Consider the following 19906-nt stretch of genomic DNA (forward strand, 5'->3'; position numbering starts at 1 on the left):
TCCTTCTACAGGGTCGCAGGCAAGCTGGAGCCTATCCCAGCTGACTACGGGCGAAAGGCAGGGTACACCCTGGACAAGTCGCCAGGTCATCACAGGGCTGACACATAGACACAGACAACCATTCACACTCACATTCACACCTACGCTCAATTTAGAGTCACCAGTTAACCTAACCTGCATGTCTTTGGACTGTGGGGGAAACCGGAGCACCCGGAGGAAACCCACGCGGACACGGGGAGAACATGCAAACTCCGCACAGAAAGGCCCTCGCCGGCCACGGGGCTCGAACCCAGGACCTTCTTGCTGTGAGGCGACAGCGCTAACCACTACACCACCGTGCCGCCCTAATTTGTTCCTGATGCATTAAAATTGCTCTAAAGTAAAAATGAAGAGACTGTGCAAAAAAAAAAAAGGTATGAATTCAATCAAACAAAAGTGTGGTCAGATTTTGTTCAATTTCACAGCAGTAAGGTTGAATCAAACAGTATGAATAATAATAATTAAAAAATGAAATCTTAAAAATCCTTAAATTCTAAAAAATTAAATTTTCAAACAAATTTTTATAAATGAGCATGTTAGACCGTTTTAAAATAAGCCCTGACTTCTAATTTCATCTAAGATGATACTTTTTAACTTGCACTCAAGTGTTGCTTTGACTTGCGACTTCCACTTTTAATTCAAATGCATTTCAATTCAACTTTATATGAATAGCACGGTGGTGTAGTGGTTAGCACTGTTGCCTCACAGCAAGAAGGTCTTGGGTTCGAGCCCAGCGGCTGGTGAGGACCTTTCTGTGTGGAGTTTGCATGTTCTGTCTGTGTGGGTTTCCCCCAAAGGTTCTAAATTGTCTTTATTATTGTCTAATTGTCTTTGTCTCCATGTGTCAGCCCTGCGATAACCTGGCGACTTGTCCAGGGTGTACCCTGCCTCTCAGCCATAGTCAGCTGGGATAGGCTCCAGCTTGCCTGCGACCCTGTAGAACAGGATAAGCGGCTACAGATAATGGATGAATAGCACTTTTAACATTACACATGATCACAAAGTCATTTTTACAGCAATCCGGATAACAGATTTGGCAAAGAAAATCTCCTTGAGACGAGGGAGAAAACTTGAGACTTTTAATGTTGTAAACTTCTTTCCTGGGTAGAAGGATGGTACCAGGATCAACAGTCTGATCACTTTGATTTTACAGTACACTCAAGCACAGTATCTCGAACCATAATACAGACCTTTGGTAAATTTATTATCACCAACCAATTGCTCGATGGAGGGCAGTAATTGGTGCATTTGTGCATTTTGCAGAGTGGAAGAAGTCAATTGGAAAAAATGGAACCGCAACTTGGGCATCATCAGCGAGGATCCTGGAGAATACAACACAGTAATACAAACTGAACGTCAAACAGGTAATCATCATAAAATCAATCTATTGTGCAATTACATGTGGTGAGGTTGAAAATAAATGCCTCATAGTATCTACAGCTTGACCTTTAAACAGGTGTCAGAAAAGTATGTTTTGATGCATACAGTATGATGTGTATCACTCTCTCCAGAGCACAGCCGGCGTGGGTTCCTGCGTGAAATCAGCCGACGGAGGCCCCCCACTCGTGTACCCCTGGCAAGCCAGGAGACAGAACGCCTGGCATTTAGTCCAGTGTAACAGAATTGGAAACGATAGAAAATATATTTGAGCGCTCATCCAAACTGTATTTAGCCCACAAGATGTGCCATTTTGGAGACACCCAGACCCAGTCATCTCGCCATCACAATTTGGCCCTTGTCAAAGTCGTTCAGATCCTTACGCTTGCCCATTTTTCCTGCTTCCAACACATCAACTTCAAAAACTGACTGTTCTCTTGCTGCCTAATAATATATCCCACCCCTTGACAGGTGCTGCTGTAATGAGATAACATTGATTATTCACTTCACCTGTCAGTGGTCATAATATTATGGCTGATCAGTGTGTTTAATATATACATAAAACAGTTATTCCATGAAATCGAGTTGTACATGAGCTGATAGCTGATGAGGTGCATAGCACCAAGTTGGCTATAAGCTGTGTACAACGAGATTGAGTGGAATAACTGTTTTATTCTATCCACATTCACTGAATTTTGAAAAATGGAGCATTTTTATTTTTAGCAACTTCGATCAATAAAAACTTTATACAAAACGTCTGACAAAATAATTTCCGCTTAAAATGCAAAAAAAAAGAAAACAACAAAAACGGTGAAACGACAGGAGCAATTTATGAAACATGCTATAATCATTATTCTTGAAAAATAAAAATACATTCTTATCATCAAATACTTTTACTGCTTTTTTTGTATTTTTTGGGTTTTATTTTCGAGTAGTTTTTATTTCGTCCTCAGTTGGTTCAGTAACGCGCCGCCATTTTCTTTTCTTCTTTTTTGGCGGTTTGGCACCACCGACTGGGCTGGAGTGTAGAACAAGAGATATGGGGTGGGGGGAAACTAATATTCTTTTATTTAGCTATTTCTGTTTCTTTTAAATACTTGATAAAGTGATATATCTGACTTGACGCACTCTGCCATTTTGTTTTTCTCTATTCGCGGTATATGAGCTGATATCCTAGTAGTAGAGTAGCCAATCAGACTGCCTGATTGCTCATATCCAATGAAAAAAAAAATTATATAACACACAACTAGCACTGACAAAATGTTTTCTATATTCAGCCACTAATGATAATAGCCAATAGAGGTCAGCAACTAACAGCTCACAAGACAAACCCAGTTGAAACGGCCAACTGGTGAAACAGAAGTCTTTCCCCTTCATAAGCAGTGTTCATTTATTTCAGTTAAAATCATCACAAACAAACTAACACTATTTCAGTGATTTTTTTTACTACTACTACAGTAATAATAATAATAATAATAAAAATAAAATTATTATTTTTATTATTATCTTCTAAACATAACATCAAGATTTGCACTGTAATCCAACAACTTTGCCTGGAATGAAGCAGGAAAAATGGAAGAAGCTCTCATAGTAGCATTCGAACATATACACATTACATTAATTTAATGTCCTGTCATTGCATGTTGGTGGATTACAAATTGGCAGGAAGCTACAAGGTAGTGGATAGAGCAATTTGTACAGGCCACTTTGTGTATGTAATGCATCCTTTGGTTAACTAATACTAACCAAACGTAGGATAGATAGCAAGTGTACTAGATAGCTGTAACTTACATCTATACATTTTTATTTTTAAAAAATATTTTATACCTAGGATTTGATTTCAAATCTCAAAATGAAATGTAAACGCACTGTTAGTACATTGGTGATTACGTAGACATATAAACATAGACGCCGCATTGAGCTGGTGGCCCGTTGCTGGGATACGTCAGAGTGTCCGCCATATTGGATGTGGCAAATCTTCCCTGTAAACCAATGCAAGTAAATGGACTGAACTTCATAAAGCCCCTTTCTACAATAATATTTAACTCGATGCCTTTTATTCACCCATTAAGACACACACGTATATATTTGGGAAACAAACAGGCATCAAAACAACACATATAACTTTTAATGTGATGGTTATAAATAGTGTGCGAAATACCCTGTACACTGCAAACTAGCGACAGATACGCGATAGATAGCTCAGGTAAGCTAATCAGTCAGCATACCGTAGCAAGCTACCAAAACCTGAGGCCACAATAACCAACCTACAAGACTGAATATGATAAATGATGGAAATAGTGGGGAAAAACTGGAAATAGTGAATGAAAATAAAAATGTACTGTTTTATTTATTGAGTCACCACACAGACCTACTCTCGTTGAATAAAGTGAGCTGAATGACCGCCAAACTGAGTTCGGCCAGGTTCTAACGTCATACCAAAACAAAATACATCACTGATTCCTTCACATTCAGAAAGGTTAAAAACATTCATCATACGTTCAAAAACGCTCATCATAGTGTGGCACTGTATTCTCTAATTCTCACTGCTTATAACTCTACACCTCCCCGGTGGAGATGAGCTGGGAAACTGAATACTGAAGGAACAGCTCCCTCTCTGATCCTGACTGTCTGACCTGTTCTGTCAAAATCCTCCGTTCTGAAGTGTTCACTGCAGAGCATGGATGACGGAGTAGCAGAAAACCCTTCCCGTCTCACAGCTGTCTCCCACTGCTTTTTCATGTCTTTATTTTTGGGAAACCTACATAGTATGTGAAAAGTTAGCTAAGCAACTAACAACAATCAGCGTAGTTACGAAGGAAATACTTCGTTGTTTGGAGACAGGTTTCACCGAGCGGCTATTATGTGCGAGACTTCATATTAGCCGCAAAGTCAGAAAAATCTGTTCATAAAATTACGTTATAATGACCAAATACAATGAAAAGTATTTTTCCAGTCTCACCTGTGAAAGGTAATCCCATGTGATCTCGTTTGGACGGTAAACCTGTTGGTACAGTTAAACGCAGCACATGAATGAGGCATCTTTATTCTCGGCTACTGTCTAGACGCTATACCAGAGACGGTTGAAGAATCTCCACTTTGCCACATCCAATATGGTGGCGAGGATGACGTATGATTTTACACAGAAGGCGGCGTCTATGTTTATATGTCTATGGGTGATTATATCAAAATAACATGGCACCTACTGGACATTAATTTGAGTGCTCAGGCTTGTCAAAGTGTGGAAAGTGTTACCACAGCAGTTTTTCCCACATCCTTTTAAGCAATATGGGAATGAAAAACTCTGGAAAATCTGAATTAGTTTGGGACACATAATGGGCAAGTGTTACTGCATGAAATATCAGATCCAATCCTGTTACAGTACGCAAATTCAGGCCATGCAACATCAGGATTATAGATGGAAGGTAGTCGATTTGCACGGTTAATAGTGTCTCGAAATGCATGGTCAGAGAATCTGAAATAACTGATGAACTTGGAGGCACATCTTTCATTTAAAGTTTTTGCTAACTTAAATGTAGGTCACTTTAATTTTAAATGCAAGTTAAAATCAGTATGTCAATGTTGATATTGTCTTCAACTGTGTTTTTGAAGATTAGGATGCTATTTAAATGGACATTTCTTGTTAATTTTTTTTTAATGTAAAGTTTCTTTGTAAAACAGAAATGTTATTCTTAGCCACACGATGAAAATATTATAGCCTACTCAATGATGCATATGGAAATTAAGCATGATGTATGTTTGATATGAATACTGTGATTTTTCAACATGCAAATTGTACACTTGCAGTAAATGTTGATGATTAGCCAATAGGCTATAAAGAATGGCCTCATTGTGCACAGTGAAGTTAATGGAAGTCTTGGTCATGCTGCCCTCTTGTGGTATGGTGGAGCTGCTGCTTGCAAGTCCTTGGAAAGGACATAATGGGTGCTTTTAAAGTTATTTGTCTTTCTGAGTGGGTGGCACGGTGGTGTAGTGGTTACAGCAAGAAGGTCCTGGGTTCGAGCCCAGCGGCTGGCGAGGGCCTTTCTGTGTGGAGTTTGCATGTTCTCCCCATGTCTGCGTGGGTTTCCCCCGCAGTCCAAAGACATGCAGGTTAGGCTAATTGGTGGCTCTAAATTGACCGTAGGTGTGAATGTGAGTGTGAATGGTTGTTTGTCTTTGGTGGGGTTTACATTAGACCGTATCAGCGGATCATCAGATTAACGTTTGTAAAACGATTCGCGTGCACACAGCAACGCCAATACACGGATACGCTCGGCTCCACAGGCATCCTGCGCTCCAAATCACTCCGCCCTGAACAGCGAGTGCCCTCTGGAGGGTGCGCAATCCGGCCCTGCGCAGCTCACAGAGCGCGCGAGTGAAGCGCACGAGCAGTGATTCGGGACTGAGCCTCTGTGTGTGTGATCCCAGTGCATATCGGGCATGCGCGTCACTTACCACTTGCAAGTGGAAGGATGGCAAGCCTAAAGACAATCATAACTACACAATGGGCAGTATTTGCATCAGTATTTTCATACTTTTATACTCTTTAATGAAAGGTGATACAAGGCGGAAGTCCGCGCCGTTTTTCAGCAGTCGCGTCACATGACCAACGCCAGCGAATCAGGAAGGTGGATGTCACAGTGACGTTGTCCAATGATGATGCCAGGTAGAGCTCAGCACAGCGTATCCGCGTATTCTCAATGTTTACACAGCACCGGACCAGACACGATCTGGATTGAATACGTGGACCCTGGCGGATTCCCGTTTCCCGGCGTTTCCAGGCGTTTTAATGTAAACGGACAGTGCATCCGCAAAGAAAACGAGACAGATACGGTCTAATGTAAACTTGGCCTTTGTGTCAGCCCTGCGATAACCTGGCGACTTGTCCAGGGTGTACCCCGCCTCTCGCCCATAGTCAGCTGGGATAGGCTCCAGCTTGCCTGCGACCCTGTAGGACAGAATTAGTGGCTACAGATAACCAATGGATCGATGGATGTTGTTCTGAGCTGCTGTGATATACGTTTATTCATTGGTTTCTTGGTCGTCAACCATGCAATCTCTCAAATATGGTTAGACATTAACCTGTTATGGTTTCATCTTTTCAAGAAATCTTTTACATACATAGATACAGTACATGAAATCTCCATCTATGACCAATACTGGAAATTGTGTAGAAAGAGAATCCACCTAGCTCTCTAAAACGAATCTGATTCATATTATTGATGCAATTATGACTCATTAAAATGAAATAAACCTCCACTCAGAAAATACTGTATAATGTGTTTTTTGTAATATTTTGCTAAAATAGTACATGACATTAAGGTTCCCTTCCTGTAACAAACTCTACATAATGGTTTGTAATGAAACCAAAGACACAAAGCAAGGCAGAGCGTCTTCGCCAGCTGGTAAGTGTTGCTAGAAAGGAAGCAGTTTCTGAATTACAGCTACTAAAGCAATACAGGCATGCTGTTTTTAAGAAAATAACAATGAGGTAATGAGAAAATCTCAAACATTTATTGATCAGTTTAGTCAATAATAAAGAAGCTGGAAAATAACTTACCAGCTGGATAACATGGCTGTCCAGCTTGACTGACCAGTTTTTCTGTAACTCGATTATTATTAAATGTTCATAATTAGCTCTGGGCTGTGAATGTAAATGATAGAACATTAATTGTGAAAACTTCCAACAAATCATCACATCATATTAATTAATGTTTGAATTCAATAGTAATCACTGTAGACTCTGATAAATATTGGGAATTATTTGATTTACTTCATTCATTTAAAAAAAAAAACACGAGTCAGTGTATTGTTGCCGAATTTTGTGGTTGTTCCTGGTTAACAGAAGTCATAACGTTATCCATGAAGGTTACTGTAAAGCGTCACCAATGTTTTCTGCATGCTTACGAGCGTCACAACAGCCCTACACGAAGGCCTGAAGTGGATGCGATTCTCAAGGACCCTTAATAAAGTTTGCATTTTTGACATTTTTCAGAGATAGGAAGGAAGCCTTGAGAGTGCACCTGCAAACTTCCCAGAAATTCATGGAATGCACCTGTGCATACTATTCAGTAATGGTTGAATTATTTTTTTCTTTCTTGCTGTTATGCTCAGTCTGGTGGGGTTTTTTTTTGTATCTCTTGCACATATAATTGGCTTTTGCACATATTTTTTGGGGGGGGCAGGGAGGGAGAATATATGCCCGGTCGATATTACTCACACTGAGCTTCACCTGGCTGTCCCGCTGTGCCCTTTTTATACAATTCCCCCATTTCCATTTGCTTCAGACGGCACCAATACGCCCTGACCTGGACTTTTTCAGAGCTGTCCCAGTCTGCGCCATTTCCTGCTGCCTTGAGCCTTTGATTTATGGCCCTATTGACTCAAATCGACACAGTTCATCCATTTGTATGCCAGCTGTCGTGGTGCATATGGCAGCAAGGCTAAAAGTAACCTGCTGAATATGAGAGAGAGAGAGAGAGAGAGAGAGAGAGAGAGAGAGAACTATTTCCCCTTCCACCCTAGTCATTTGATTTTGTGTTTTTCAGACCTCCATTAGAAAATTAAACGGATTACGCCTACAAATCTTAAATAACATGATATTTGGGAATATATGGTTTTGGCACCACATAGCACAGCACTGTTAAATTCTCAAATCTGATTGGTCAGAAGGGACTGATTTTTCTATAACAGCAAAGTTTATTAATCTTGTGAAAATGTTGATGAAAAGAATCTCTAGTGGCAAAGATTCCCACCACAGGTGGAAAGACTTCAGGACAGAAACACACACAGATTACCTGTAACATTAAAACCACTGACCGGTGCAGTGGATAACTAACTCTCTCATTACAATGGCATTTGTCAAAAACAGGCAGCAAGAACACAGATCTTGAAGCAAGAAAAATGGGCAAGCGTAAGGATCTGAGCAACTTTGACAAGGCCCAAATTGTGATGGCTAGATGACTGGGTATGAACATCTCCAAAATGGCACATCTTGTGGGGCGTTCCCGGTATGCAGTGCTTAGTCAGCATTAACTTTTTCAGCAGTTTATGCTACAGGAGCTCTTCGGTAGGATTGGACCATATGGACTAGCCTTTGTGCCCCGTGCGAATCAGCGAGCCCATGACCCTGGTTCACCAGTTGTCCTTCCTTGGAGCACTTTTGGTAGATACTAACCACTGCATACCAGGAACACCCCATGAGATGTGCCATTTTGTTGATGCTCAGACCCAGCCATCTAGCAATCACAATTTGGCCCTTGTCAAAGTCACTCAGATCCTTACGCTTGCCCATTTTTCCTGCTTCCAACACATCAACTTCAAGAACTGACTGTTCTCTTGCTGCCTAATATATCCCACCCTTTGACAGGTGCCATTGTAATGAGAGAAATGTTATTCGCTTCACCCGCCAGTGGTCATAATCTCATGGCTGATCAGTGTAGGCAGATTTAAAAAAAAAAATTAAACGATGCGACATTCATTTATAAAATTAAATACATAACTAATGGCAAATTGCTGCAATAAAAAAAAACAAAACAAAACACTTCAAGCCCTGCTAATATAGAAAAATAATCAACTTGTATTCCTAAACTGTTTTATACACATCCTTAGTAGATTTCCCCAAATTATCTGGATGTGCATATCAACTACATAACATTAACAGGGAGTGTTATTATTATTATTATTATTATTACTACTTTATATATACACACCGTACTTTATAAATTTAGATTATTATTAAAAATCTAAATTTTTATCGCATCGCTTCTGTGAAGGACGGCCCCATGAGGACAGTTGAGGGTTACACCTGGAAGACGCTCTGGACACTTACAGTAATGCTTTTATGGCTGAGGACTACAGTTGTCTTGCTAACTTTAGGACTGCAGTTGTCATGAACAGTTTTGCACTCAAGTTTCCATCAATGAAGAGTTATAACATCAACGAAACTGACTTCATGTTAAAACTGCTAATGTTATAGTCATGTCGTCTGTTGTTGCCCAAATGAGGATGGGTTCCCTTTTGAGTCTGGTTCCTCTCGAGGTTTCTTCCTCATGTCGTCTGAGGGAGTTTTTCCTTGCCACCGTCGCCGCAGGCTTGCTCATTGGGGATAGATTAGGGATAAAATTAGCTCATGTTTTAAGTCGTTCAAATTCTGTAAAGCTGCTTTGCGACAATGTTTATTGTTAAAAGCGCTATACAAATAAACTTGACCTGACTACTACTTTTTTGCATTGTAGATAATTCAGCTACACTGCGCTTGCCGTCTCTAACATCAGAATAAAGCAGCAGTCCGAGCCCAGCCGCATCTGACTTTTTGAGAACATGGGATGGGATGAATATATTAAGCTCCCCCTCAGAAATTGCCTTGGGCAGGAATACATTCTTGGCAAGTTCTGCTCCTGAATTTTACAGATGTACAAGTGTACAGGTTCATCCAACAAACTTCACTAATGAAATATGAAGAGCTCTTAAGGAGGTAAAATTGAGAATTTGACAAGTGCTGAAAAATATCAGAAAACAGCCATCAAGTTTCAGAAGTGAGCTGTAAAGAAACTGCAGTTACTGATGTGGTTAATACAGCATGTATGAATCATCTCCTGAATTTTTCTAACATAAAAACCCCAAATTAACATCTACAGTGTTGGTTTTAGGGCAGCTGGACACTTCTGATCGTCATCTGAGGATTTTTCATTCCGACTCCAAGTAGTGTACTCATTCCTCATGAATGTCTTTGGTGGTCACTAATAAGAACCCACAGCTGCGCGCGCGCACACACACACACACACACACACACACACGGCACCTGAGCTTCATCATTCATTTCTGACTGTTTGCTCAGTGCAGTGAATCATGGGATTTTGTGCATCAGTGGCCTCAAGTCAGCTTGCATTATTGGGGGGGGGTCCACTCAGTCAACATTTCCTGCACAGGTGCTGTCTGGGATGTGGCTTCTGGAAACAAAAAGTGTAACAAGACCACACACACACACACACACACACACACACACACACCAAACTATATGTGCAACGTCCAGTGAGGGACTAAAGTGCGGCGTTATTAGAAGAAGGAGAAGGCGGATTTCAAAGCATAAATTAGAACTTTATTTTATTATTACAATATTACAAAAAGAGTAGCACAACTCTCCACACACACTCTGTAGCTTTCGCTCATTCACTCAACAGCCACAGAGTGACAGATATGAGAAAGTCTTCTAGACTCTTCATTTCACAGCTATAGCAAAAAAAAAAAAAAAAAAATTAAATAACCAAAAAAAAAAAAATCAAGTTTATAATTATAAATAGTCACAAATTGCAAAACTGAAGCTTTGAAACTTGGAATAAAAAGATTTTTGTTACAGCCCAGAACTACACACAGCTATAAAACATAATTACAATAAAATATTATTCTTGTTTTTGTTGCAAAGTAATCCTAAGGAATTGCTTTCTATTCAACAAAAGCTTCAGTTAATAAAAATAAACAAGGAAAAAATTGCTGTTCCTTTATAGTCTTTTTGAAGTCATTTTCATAATTATCAATATTATAGGTTTCATAATAACCATGCTTGTTTTCAAAGGAAAGTCCAAGGACCAAATACTTAAGGCTTTATAAGGGCTGTTCCAGAGGGAGGCAAGCAGAGAGTGGGTGATGGTAAATCCACCAACCAACCAACCAACACACACACACACACACACACACCTTCTCACTCCTCCACTAAAACGATCCCCACGCAAATCATCCAACATTCACACAGTCATTACACTTCTTAAAAGTTACAGTAGTATAGCAGATTAGCCAGTGTACAATAAAATAATTCATCTGCTGTTTCACCTTTGACTTCAAGTCCTCCTTGATTTACCCACAAGCGATCTTGCAAGTGATCAATTTGGTCTATTCATTCAAGCACATGTCATTAGAGCATCAGTAGCAACTCCTAAACTGAAGTTATTTCAACAGATACATGACAAAATGTAGGATCAAATAATCTCAATTTTGGTTTGTAGTTAGTCTCTAAATGATATTAGTAACAATCCACAATCTTCTCCAGTAGTAAGTTTAGTCCTGCTAACTTTATAACAAACCATCTAACAAGAGAACAGCCCATCTCTCGGATTCAAGTACGTTTTCATATCAAGAAAATGAAGCAGAAGTACAACGGCACCCCTTGAAGCTCGATCTTCTTGCAGGTCCCCCCACCTTTCAGTTCAGCCCACATTGGCTTCTTAAGAAACTAGAACTCCACAAGTCAATCATGCTGCCTACTTCATTAATCTAAACGAGTTAAGACCTCAGTTAAACCACCTGATTTGTCGCAGCACTTTCGACTGTAACTGATACATAAATTATGCTTCAGTCATTTTAAGCCCAGCCAGTCTAAGTGGCTTGATATGCGACCGAGAACTTCACTGATGTTATCCAGTCGAAATCATCTTGCCAACTGCAAACTAGCATCCCATTCACATATTAATAAATTAACCTAGAGAAGAGGATGAAGCCCTCTGAATAACATCTATATTGTCGTGAACAATTTTGGGAGTAATCTGGAGATGCCAAGCAGACTCAGGCCTGATCCAGGGGAAAAAAAAAAAAAAACACCTTCCTGAACAGTGCATTACTGAGCTTATTCAGCCTACAGCTGAACTATAAACCCCTGGTTTCAGGACATCATTTCATCTTTCAGACTGTATTTCTATGCCAAGAAGACACGTCACACAGTGATGTGGGGAAAACAAAGTGAAACCAATAACCAAAGGTAAATGGGCTTAATCCTTTAAAAAAAATTGATCACTTGCAAGAATGATGACTAAAAGGAAAAAAAAAAAAAGTGAAAAACACTGCTTTTGTTAAATGTTTCAGTTTTCAGTGATGACTTTGTTTGCTGTCTGAACTGTTAACGTGAACTGATGTGTTGTAATGCTTTTCCTCCTATTAAGTAATTTTAAGACAGAGAGCAAAGTAGATGATTTTGTGTGGCTATCTGAAACGGACAGAGGTGGAGAGCAGAGCCTGTGTCGGAGCTTATCTGTACCCTGGGTGCTGGCCATGGGCCATGGGGGGAGGCCTGGGCATCTTCCCCATTAGGCCCAGATTTTGATCTCGGAAGCAGGGCGTCTGGAAGTCCCCTCCCATGTAATCTGCCGTTTGCATCAGATTAGTCTGCCCCACTGCGGCTCCCCCTGCTACTCCTGCCGGTCGATAATGTGCCGTTCCTCCCGTGGGGGCGCAGTCCACCCCTGGGGTGGGGTTGGTACCGCCTGTTCCATTGCCTGTCGGACCATGGAAGGGTGCGGGCAACTCCTGTGAACTGGAACTGTCGCTGTTAGGTGTTGGGAGAATACTACCCCACACGGGCACCTGATGGTAGTACTGGCCGTTGGCGTAGTGCACAACAGTGCCAGGTGGCATGGTGGTGGTGTTGACAACTGGAGGCGAAGGCGTTGGCTTATCCATGGGGGGTTTGAGGGAATAAGGCTGCCCTACACACAGCTCAGGGGGGTAGTTCATGCCTTTACAAGGGAAGCCTGGGTCCCGAGGAGCGGTTTTGCAAGGGTGCCCAGCTCCGTCTGATACATGCTGCAGGTGGGCAAGCTGATGCTGGTTCCATGACATCATCTGCTGATGCTGTTGGTGACAAATTGGATGCTGTTGGGGGTTCTGTTGGTGCTGCAGATGCTGCTGCTGTTTCAAATCGTTGTGATACACAGCCATCCTGTTTATGGCACCCATGTTGTGCAGAGGCACTCCAGTGCCTACTGATTTATCTGGTGCTCCAATGGTGCAAGAAGAGTGTCCGAGGCCTGGAGGTACAGTGCTGGAATGCCCACTGTGCATGGCCACCCGGGAGCTGGCATTGATAAGCAAGTTGCGGCTGATGGGGCTTGGATTCGCAATTTGGCCCTCACACATGGATGTGGCTCCAGCGCCCTGGGCCCGAGCCTGGCAGAACTGGTTAATCTGGTGCACAATGGTGCTCAGATCAGCTTGGCGGCCCTGGTGCAGGGTGCCAGCCATTGAGAGAGGAATGGTTGAGGTAGAAACAGTCACATTGGGCGGGGCATCGGCATCCGTGAGTTTTCTAGTTCCACCCTGCAGACCCGGAGGAGGCTGTTGGAGGTGTTGTTGCTGCTGCTGCTGTTGAAGCAAGAGAGCGGGAGGAGGCTGTGGACCTGGGTGACCAAGAGGAGGGGGGTGGGAAAGAGGCTGTGTCCTCCCCATACCTTGTGGGTGCTGGGGCATTGCTGAGGGTGCATGATGCCCAAGTCCCTGGTGTTGCTGTTGGAGGGGCTGGAGATTCTGACCGTGTTGTGGGAGGCCTTGTGGATGTTGTGGGGGTCTCTGAAGCGGCTGTGGTGCATGCTGAAGGGTTAAAGTGCTTGGTGCCGGGCCATACCCACTTCCAGGGGCGCTCATCGTCACACGTGTACCGGTGAAGTCTTTGATGATGCCCTTGGTGACGGGTGCCTTGACTATAGCCAAAAGGCCAGCCTTGGCTGCAGACTGTGAAGGGGGATAGGGACTGTAGCGTGCACCACCCGCGTCCAATCCGTTGACAGTGCGCCGCACGTGGTTGCGCTGTGGGACCTTGACGCTGTTAGGAAAAATTTTAATGGTCAGCGGGCTGTTGGCCACCTTCTTAGCATAAGCGTCCAGCTCCGCAGGGGTCGGATACTGGGCTGATCTCATCCTCTGTGTAGTGTCCCCTAGAGACACAGAGAAGGACATATAAATAAAGAGGGAGAGAAAGAAGAAATAAGTGAACAAAAGAACTGACAAATACAGGGAAAACAGCATCAAAAGGAGCAATAAAGGGGTGCTTTAACAGCAATGTAAGGAGGAGTGAGAGTTAACAGGATCAGGAGTAGCCAGAGCAGAGGGCACAAGAAAGGAGCCGAACCTGAATGCACCAATATTCTCAGGTTACTAGTTTCCACAGAGCCACAAAAAGGCCCTTGAGTTTTAACTGATAGACACACCCAGTACCACTACAGTGCAAGCACCACACATGCGCACGACCATGCCAGGGTCACTGCTGTGCTGAGAAAGGTCTAGCCCAACCCAAATAAAATTTGACCAGTATTGAAACGGGCCACCACAGGACCAATCAGTGGACGGAGTAGAGGGGGCTGTCAAATTGTGCATAACAAATGACTGGTTATAACCCACTGGACAGTGGTACTGGGATACTGATCAGAAGGGTGAGAGTTCTCACCACAGCACTGTCAAGCAACTACTTGAGCAAACCTGTCTGCCCCATGGATGCTGCATCATGGCTGATGTACTGCAAGGTAGATGTACCCAATGAATACAAATCTAAACTGCTGACCGAGTGTACACGAGAACACATCACCGACACAGGAAATTACTACAGTACTGATGGTCATTGTAGAGGTAAGTTATGATGCATATGCACATTTTTTCAGCATATCCAGCACATCAGCCTCCTCCTAATGACTTAATGTGTTCTAACATTTAAAAAGAAATCTCTCGTACTGACATAGGTTAATTACAAGGTGTGCATGCAAGTGGTTGAAGTAGATGAATGCTCATCACCCCCCCCCACGTTGAGGAGCATTGGCTATAAGCCTGTATTGAAAGAGGGTGCAGTATCAACAATTAAAGGAAAAGCAAACTACAAGAAAAGGAAAGGGAGTTCAGTTGCACCAGTCCTCCTGGAGTGAGCAGAGGGTTGTTGCTAAAACCTGGGATGGAACGGGATGGGGCATATCGCTCGGGCAGTGACCTCCTTGCAGTTGTTGCTAAAACCGGTGACATCCCGTTTCGTCTCGGGTTTTAGTAATTGCCTGAGCCCAGCAGTAATGGCGGAATGCACAGTGTGAGGAAAAGTGAATGAGTGGACCAGCCGTCTTATTTCTAAACTGGATATTGCTGCCATCTCGCCCTTACGTAGAAGAAGTGAATGAACGGAGAACTGAACGAACAACTGAAAGTCCGATTGTTTCAAAAACAATCGGCCTTCAAGAAGCGAGAACACAGATGGGTAAACGCCAACTCTCATTTGGATTAAAAAAAAAAAAACCACATTGTTTATCTGCATTTAGATGAATACATGTAACTTGTATTGTGTGTTTAAGTTAGCGGTATAAGATTATTTAATTTGCTTCAGAATGTGATTGTCTTAGTTCATCTGATTATTTAATTAACCTTTTACGTTTTATCAGTGAAAATGCATGCATGTACATGTCTGTTGCATAAGTTATAACACCCATCCTGTTTTAATGAGAGTCAACCCACAATCACTGAAGTCAAATCAGTCTTAGTTGAGCAAGTTGGTAACGGTATTTCTTACTTTCACCATAAAAATTTATTTCTATTGCCGCTTTTCCACTACCAACGCGGCTGAGCCGAGCCGTGCCGTGCTGAGTCGGGCTGAGTCGAGCTGAGTGGGGATGTTGGAGTTGCATTTCGACTACAACCGCGCTGAACCGTGCTGGCTGGAAGTGGGTGGACACATTGGGTGGAGTTAGCGAAAGTGGGTGGACGTCAGGTGATGTCGTTAGGCGGCGCAAACAGTGACATCAGTGATCTTTTAAGCGGTAGTCTCACAACCCGGAGAGTAAACAATAAACATGGAGGACATGGAGTCGTTAGTGTTGCTGGTCTTGGTGCTGTGGCTTGTTGTCACCGACAACACCAACAGATACTGGCAAGAGCGTATAGATGAGGCGAGGCGCATAAGGCTTCATAATTCTCGTAATTCGTAATTCTCCTTCTTCCGGGTTTACGGTGTTTACAGATCCCAGCGTGCTCGCGGGGCGTGTGAGGACACTCCTCCTCACCAATCAGTGCACAGGGGAGTGTCTCCTCACGCCCCTAGCCTCACTCAGCTTGGTTTGGCTCGCTTCAGCCCCACTCCAAAACCGTGCGAGTTTTGGGGGCTAAGCAGGGCTGAAGCGAGCTGAGTCGTGCTGTTTTTAGATAGTCGAAACGTGAGCCGTGTCGGGCTGAAGTGAGCTGAAGTGAGCTGAAAAAGGGTAGTGGAAAAGGGCCATATGACTTTGGTCTATAGCTGTCAAAGGCCTCGGCCTTAAAACCGGTTCCCGTTGTGACGTCACGCACTCAGGGCTGGCTGGCTCAGTGGGGCGGCTTGAATGCCAACTTTGCGGTCGATTTTAACTCTGAAAAATATATTTATTTTATTCCCATTTATGCAGCATACAAGAGTCAAGGATGGAGATACTATCCACTCAGAAATGTATTTTAAAATAAAGGCTCTGCGTATCTCCTTTAAGCAGCAGTCACTGACATTCTTAAAGGACCCTTGAGAACCAGAAACAAGCTAGCCATGTTACTTGGGTTATAATTACCTACTGCAGTGGTGGACCCTGTGTAACATTAGCTTACTTAAAACGTTGATCTTGTACCAAATTATATAGCATGAAAACAGCCAACTACTAATCTAGCTAGATTAGTTGCGCCAGCGACAACCCCTCAGTGCATTGCTAGCCAGTGCGCTATATTTAATAACCTTTTTAATAGCCTACTAATAACAGCCACTTCAACTGTATCAAGCTAGATTAATTTTTTAAAAACCATTTTTCAATTGATTTCACACTCATTTCAAACAAGTATGAGTGATGTGGCCTGTACCCACATGGGAAATTTTAGCCAACGGGCTGTATCAGGATCGGGGTGTAGTTTCCATTACGCTCGATCTCAACTAGCTGACCGCCATAAAAACTCGGACTTACTGATGCTCTAATAAATCCACACTTACACACTTGGTTGAAAATGCACAAGTATATGACTTGACCCGACTACCAACACCTCCAAACTGCTTCTCAGCAGCATTTCCAAAAGGACAACCACCACCAAGGCAGTCATTAGAACAACTGTGGTGTTGGCTCTAAATGAGCTGATTAATTAGAGTGTGCTTGCTCATTCTCTCTCCCTCGGCTCTCCTCGCTATATCTTGGGTGCAGCATGTTTAAGGCCAAAGAGAATAAAACACAAGACGTAATCGCTGAAGTTCATTTACTAGCAAAACACTTAATACTAACTAACTAAATAAAACAAAATTGAGACATGACATCTTTGCTCAACTTGGGGGGGGTGTAGGTCTGGTCAGTTTCAATTTCCACTTGAAATGGTGTTTTAATTACCTTTGGTTGGTTGGTAAAGAAAGAAAGAAAAAAAAAAGGAACAAGTTAAATCCAACTGCAGTCTGTTGCCTTTTTCCATAGTTTTGAAAGACAAGTGGAAAATTTTATAAATGATTCTACCCTGTTAGGCGTTTCTAAACGTTCATATCATGTTAGCTATAATGCCAAAACACATTTTAATAAAGCATTATCGTGGGGCTAGGTCTACACAGCCATTCTCAAGTTTTATATGACTGCACAAAAATGTGATTTACATAAAGAACCAAAAAAATCCCAAGCAAAAAAAAAAATCACATTTTATTAGTATAAAACTTTGCGAATAGCGACCCATGATTATTTTGTCACCAAATCTACAATATTTTATATCCCTTCATCAAAAAACTCCCAAGCAGGGATTGGCCAAGGACAGCTCACGTGACAAAATGGTTCAACCATTGGCTAAGCAACACATCTCGTGACATCAAAAATGGATATGGTGCGAGTCAGTCATAGTATATCCTGGACATACCATGTACTGAGATTACAATTTCAAGCTACAGTGGTGCTTGAAAGTTTGTGAACCCTTTAGAATTTTCTATATTTCTGCATAAATATGACCTAAAACATCATCAGATTTTCACACAAGTCCTAAAAGTAGATAAAGAGAACCCAGTTAAACAAATGAGACAAAAATATTATCCTTGGTCATTTATTTATTGAGGAAAATGATCCAATATTACATATCTGTGAGTGGCAAAAGTATGTGAACCTTTAGGATTAGAAGTTAATTTAAAGGTGAAATTAGAGTCAGGTTTTTTCAATCAATGGGATGACAATCAGGTGTGAGTGGGCACCCTGTTTTCTTTAAAGAACAGGGATCTATCAAAGTCTGACCTTCACAACACATGTTTGTGGAAGTGTATCATGGCACGAACAAAGGAGATTTCTGAGGACCTCAGAAAAAGCATTGTTGATGCTCATCAGGCTGGAAAAGGTTACAAAACCATCTCTAAAGAGTTTGGACTCCACCAATCCACAGTCAGACAGGTTGTGTACAAATGGAGGAAATTCAAGGCCATTGTTACCCTCCCCAGGAGTGGTCAACCAACAAAAATCACTCCAAGAGCAAGGTGTGTAATAGTCGGTGAGGTCACAAAGGACTCCAGGGTAACTTCTAAGCAACTGAAGGCATCTCTCACATTGGCTAATGTTAATGTTCATGAGTCCACCATCAGGAGAACACTGAACAACAATGGTGTGCATGGCAGGGTTGCAAGGAGAAAGCCACTGTTCTTCAAAAAGAACATTGCTGCTCATTTGCAGTTTGCTAAAGATCATGTGAACAAGCCAGAAGGCTATTGGAAAATGTTTTGTGGATGGATAAGACCAAAATAGAACTTTTTGGTTAAATGAGAAGCGTTATGTTTGGAAAAAGGAAAACACTGCATTCCAGCATAAGAACCTTATCCCATCTGTGAAACATGGTGGTGGTAGTATCATGGTTTGGGCCTGTTTTGCTGCATCTGGGCCAGGACGGCTTGCCATCATTGATGGAACAATGAATTCTGAATTATACCAGTGAATTCTAAAGAAAAATGTCAGGACATCTGTCCATGAACTGAATCTCAAGAGAAGGTGGGTCATGCAGCAAGACAACGACCCTCAGCACACAAGTCGTTCTACCAAAGAATGGTTAAAGAAGAATAAAGTTAATGTTTTGGAATGGCCAAGTCAAAGTCCTGACTTAATCCAATCGAAATGTTGTGGAAGGACCTGAAGCGAGCAGTTCATGTGAGGAAACCCACCAACATCCCAGAGTTGAAGCTGTTCTGTACGGAGGAATGGGCTAAAATTCCTCCAAGCCGGTGTGCAGGACTGATCAACAGTTACCGGAAATGTTTAGTTGCAGTTATTGCTGCACAAGGGGGTCACACCAGATACTGAAAGCAAAGGTTCACATACTTTTGCCACTCACAGATATGTAATACTGGATCATTTTCCTCAATAAAAAAATGACCAAGTATAATATTTTTGTCTCATTTGTTTAACTGGGTTCTCTTTATCTACTTTTAGGACTTGTGTGAAAATCTGATGATGTTTTAGGTCATGTTTATGCAGAAATATAGAAAATTCTAAAGGGTTCACAAACTTTCAAGCACCACTGTATATGGCCGACTCAAGTCAGCTGTGGCTCTATGAGCATTTCTGTGTGTGTGTAGATCTACGCATCATGATCATTCCTCGAGAGGCAGAGTTAGACCTCTAATTTTTTCACGTTTATTTCTAATTCTTTTTAGTTAACACTTAATTTGGAATATAAACCAAAAATATACCATGCACTGAGAGGCTGCGATTGAAATTCTGGATTCTGTATATTCGATTATGTGAAC

At 42.0% G+C, this 19906-nt stretch overlaps 2 protein-coding genes across 7 annotated transcripts in view; one reads left to right on the forward strand and one right to left on the reverse strand.

Moving 5' to 3' along the window:
* LOC132875796 (transient receptor potential cation channel subfamily V member 1-like) overlaps positions 1-6687 on the forward strand; it is a 35103-nt gene extending 28416 nt beyond the window's left edge. The window contains exons 15-16 of the mRNA XM_060912863.1: positions 1303-1403; positions 1551-6687. Of these exons, the coding sequence (XP_060768846.1) occupies positions 1303-1403; positions 1551-1657 (208 nt within the window). The 3' untranslated portion in view covers positions 1658-6687. The remainder of the gene's footprint in view (positions 1-1302; positions 1404-1550) is intronic.
* Positions 6688-10883: 4196 nt separating this feature from the next.
* Positions 10884-19906, reverse strand: part of fam222ba (family with sequence similarity 222 member Ba) — a 222570-nt gene continuing 213547 nt past the window's right edge. For all 6 annotated transcript variants that reach the window (XM_060912365.1, XM_060912366.1, XM_060912363.1 and 3 more), the window contains one exon: positions 10884-14117. In XM_060912365.1, coding sequence (XP_060768348.1) covers positions 12436-14117 — 1682 coding nt within the window. In that variant the 3' untranslated portion in view covers positions 10884-12435. The remainder of the gene's footprint in view (positions 14118-19906) is intronic.

The sequence above is a fragment of the Neoarius graeffei genome, chromosome 28, assembly GCF_027579695.1.
Source record: "Neoarius graeffei isolate fNeoGra1 chromosome 28, fNeoGra1.pri, whole genome shotgun sequence".
Taxonomy (NCBI): domain Eukaryota; kingdom Metazoa; phylum Chordata; class Actinopteri; order Siluriformes; family Ariidae; genus Neoarius; species Neoarius graeffei.